Source organism: Hipposideros armiger, unplaced genomic scaffold (assembly GCF_001890085.2).
Source record: "Hipposideros armiger isolate ML-2016 unplaced genomic scaffold, ASM189008v1 scaffold_2067, whole genome shotgun sequence".
Lineage (NCBI taxonomy): Eukaryota > Metazoa > Chordata > Mammalia > Chiroptera > Hipposideridae > Hipposideros > Hipposideros armiger.
Window position 1 is genome coordinate 78,555 of NW_017733415.1, and position 3,355 is coordinate 81,909.

At 51.4% G+C, this 3,355-nt stretch overlaps 1 protein-coding gene across 1 annotated transcript in view; it reads left to right on the plus strand.

Annotated features, from left to right (window-relative positions):
* The window catches only part of LOC109378498 (solute carrier family 41 member 3-like), a gene marked incomplete at its 3' end in the record, with an annotated part of 87,170 nt that overhangs the window by 76,619 nt on the left and 7,196 nt on the right, over positions 1-3,355 (plus strand). The window contains exons 7-8 of the mRNA XM_019634861.1: positions 1,425-1,569; positions 2,749-2,828. Of these exons, the coding sequence (XP_019490406.1) occupies positions 1,425-1,569; positions 2,749-2,828 (225 nt within the window). The remainder of the gene's footprint in view (positions 1-1,424; positions 1,570-2,748; positions 2,829-3,355) is intronic.

Genomic DNA, 3,355 nt, shown 5'->3' on the forward strand with positions numbered 1-3,355 from the left:
TGTGTTTCAACACATGACTTATTAGATGTTGAATCATTGTTGGATGATTCGTCTGTCAAATTAGACTGTGCATTAATCTTTGGTGCTCTGGGAGGAGGGGTCACTGGGACTGGCACATACCAGATAAATCTTTACTGACAAGGAGTGAGCCATCAACCATCACACCTGCCATTGTAGTGAGGAAGACAAGCCACATGCAGGGGAAGTACTTACCATGGTGCTGGGAGACTATGAAGTGGAACCTCTGCCAGGGCTTCTGAGTAGTTTTAGAAAAATTGGGCTAGATGCAATAATGTCCTGCAAGTAAGTGCTCCTACAGGTCGCTGGCTCCCAGAGCATTTGAGACTTGCTTAGAGCTCACTGGGCCTGTGCCTGTCTTCTGGGATGGCAAAAAAGCTGACCACTTCTACCATGAAGCACTTTGTCTCTAGCCAGCCTCAGGCACCTGTGTCCTGTCCTGTCCTTGTAGCTGCCCGAGGAAGTGGGCCTCCCAGTGGCAGGGGAAGGGACCATGATTGCTTAGTGCATAGGAAGGCAAGAAGGGGTTGCTCCTAATGATGCTGCTGAGAGAAAGGGGACATGGAACACAGACCTACATCCAACCCCTCTGAGTATTGGGACCCACTCAGCAGAGGGGTGTGCACCTCTCTGAGCCTGCTCTCAGGAGGCAGGGCCAGGGATAAGAGGACAGTTATAGAGAAAGCCAGTCTTGGTCTGTTTGCATGTAGAAAGTGAAACACACACAGAGTATAAGACAGGAAGGGTGTGAGTGAGAATGGTGTCTGTGCATGCCCACGTCGGCTGATTCAGACCCAGGTGCATCTTCAGATGTCACAGGGACACAAATAGCTGCAAAGCTGGCCATAGGTCCAGGCTCTATGAGACACGGATGCCAGGGGAGCAGGACTGGCATCACTAACCAACTGTGGCTGTAGTCTTGACTTCACTTCTTGCTGGCTCGTGCCCTAGTGAGCCACTTCCTCATACTGCAGTCTCCTCTTGTCTGTCTGTGTGGGGTTGTTGAGAACACAAAATGAATCCGTGCACCAGAAGTGCTGGCCCATGGTCACAATCCCATAAATGACAGCATTAATAATAGTAAAGTTGGGGCAGGAGGAGGTGGAGGAGGGTACTTAAGTCAGGAAAATAACGAAAGTGCTGGAGAAGTGAAGTTAAATGTGGCAGGATTTGAGGACAGGGAGGAACTTTTCAGTAGCTTAACAGGATGGAGGAAGTTCTTGGGAAAGTATGGTAGGACAGTCTACCCTAAACTGAGGACAGAAGTATCTCCTCAGAACTCCAGAGCCCTTAGTTCCCAGCCTCCCTCTCATCTCTGCAATCCAGGCCACAGCCCACCCGCCATGCTGTGTGCTCTGGCCCTGGCCACACAGCTTTTCTCCTTTTTCTCCTCTTTCCCTTCCCAGACAGTCGGTATCTGACTCCGCTGGTGTGCATCAGCTTCATGGCCCTGACTCCAGTGTGGGTCCTCATTGCCAAGCAGAACCCATCCATCATGAAGATCCTAAAGTTCGGGTGGTTCCCAATCATCCTGGCAATGATCATCAGCAGGTGAGCTCGGGTGAGAGCCTCTGCCCCGCCTTTCCCTCCCCATGCCATCCGCTGGCTCTGTGGTCAGGAAAGGGGCCTGAGAGCCATGGAGCCCCTGGAAGAGGGTGATGCTCACTGCCCTCCTGTGGTCATAACGTGAACTGCAGCTATGGGCTCTACCAACTCCTGGTGCTGGTTGAGTCATACCTCCTCTCTCTCTCTCCCCCACTCCAAGAACCCTAGACTTGTTTGTTCTGAGAGACAGCCCTGTTTACAATTGCCAGAGCACCAGAGAGCCAGGAAGAGCTGAATCTGGAAACGTCAGATGAGCCCACTAGTGCCATGGCCCTCTGCCCCATTTTGGCACTGTGGGATACCAGGTCACCCATTCCCCTGCTGCCACCACTCTCACTGGCCTGAACCCCTGCTTAAGCTGCAGGGAGTCCCTCACCTGACCTCAAGGTGATGGCTCTATGAACACCATTTCCACAGCACAGCTGTTGGTGGGACCTAATGAGGCTGAGGGATTAATCCCCCTGGACTCTTGGGTCTTCAGCTGAGCCCAGGCCTTCCATTCTCCAGCCTCATTCTCGAGGGCCCTTTCCACTAGCAGACCCTGATGGGGCCACCTCAGTCCTTTCTGATGTGCTTTTCTAACTTTGACTCTCAGGGAGGAGAAGTTATGGTCTAGGTATCTTTGCTTCTGAGCTCCTTACACAAATAGTTCTCACTTCTCTGGGACCCTGGGGGCAGGGCAGCCTTTGCCAAACTACAGGGGCTGGTGGGAGTGAGGTTTTGCTGCAACATCTTCCAGGAACAAAAGGCAGGAGATGATACTCATGCAGGTTTATTTTCTGCTAAGGATCAGCTCAGTTGCAGTTCAGGGGCTGTCATGTCACAGAGCCCAGTCAGCTAAGTGGCCTTGGAAAGAAGTTTGTTGTTTGTTTTTAGTGGGCTGACATTATCTGAAGGACCTTCTAGAACAGCTGCAACTCAGACTAGAGATGAAAGTGCATGTGTAGGGTGCAGAGGACACTGGGGAGTCCAGCCTGGCTACAGCAGATATTTCATGTAGGGGTAAAGAAAGTGCTTGCTAAGTTGGGAAGACAGGCTGATAAGGCAGTTTATATAAAGAAGGTTTGCAAGGCCACTTATAATTGTAAACTCTAGTCATTTGACAGCTGTCTGCTCTCTCCCCAGTTTCGGAGGGCTCATCTTGAACAAAACCATTTCCAAAGAGCAGTACAAAGGCATGGCCATATTTACTCCCATCATATGTGGTAGGTATTGGCAGTCCCCATCACTGGGGGTCCCTGGGCTGGGTTGGTTCCCAGGGCCCAGGTGGTGGACCTGAGCAGCAGTGATGTCAGAGGTCCAACTCCAGGCCCTCAGAGGCAGAGTCAGGAGGTTGAGCAGGCAGAGGCTACTGAGCCTGGTTTTTCTCAGAGAGAAGGAGACCCCTGGGGAGAAGCCCTGTCTGTTGCTACCTGATCACACCCTGCTCCCCCTAGATGCCACTGAGGCCTGAGCTTTCCCACAGAGCTAAATCCCATGCCTTGAAGGCACACAGAATTTAACCCAGGATTTTCTGGTACCTGCAGAATGAATGTGGCTTTCAGAACTGGGGTGTTGGCTTCTCATGTTTTTTTTTCTTTTTTCTTTCTTTCTTTCTTTTTTTTTTTTTAGCTGAGCCATCCTGCTACCTGTTGGCAGCTCAGAGGCAACTCAGTTAAGGCCGGGCATCGAACCGCTGTTGCTCAGAGCTCAAACTCTTGAGCGAGCTCTTAACCAACTGAGCCACTTGGCC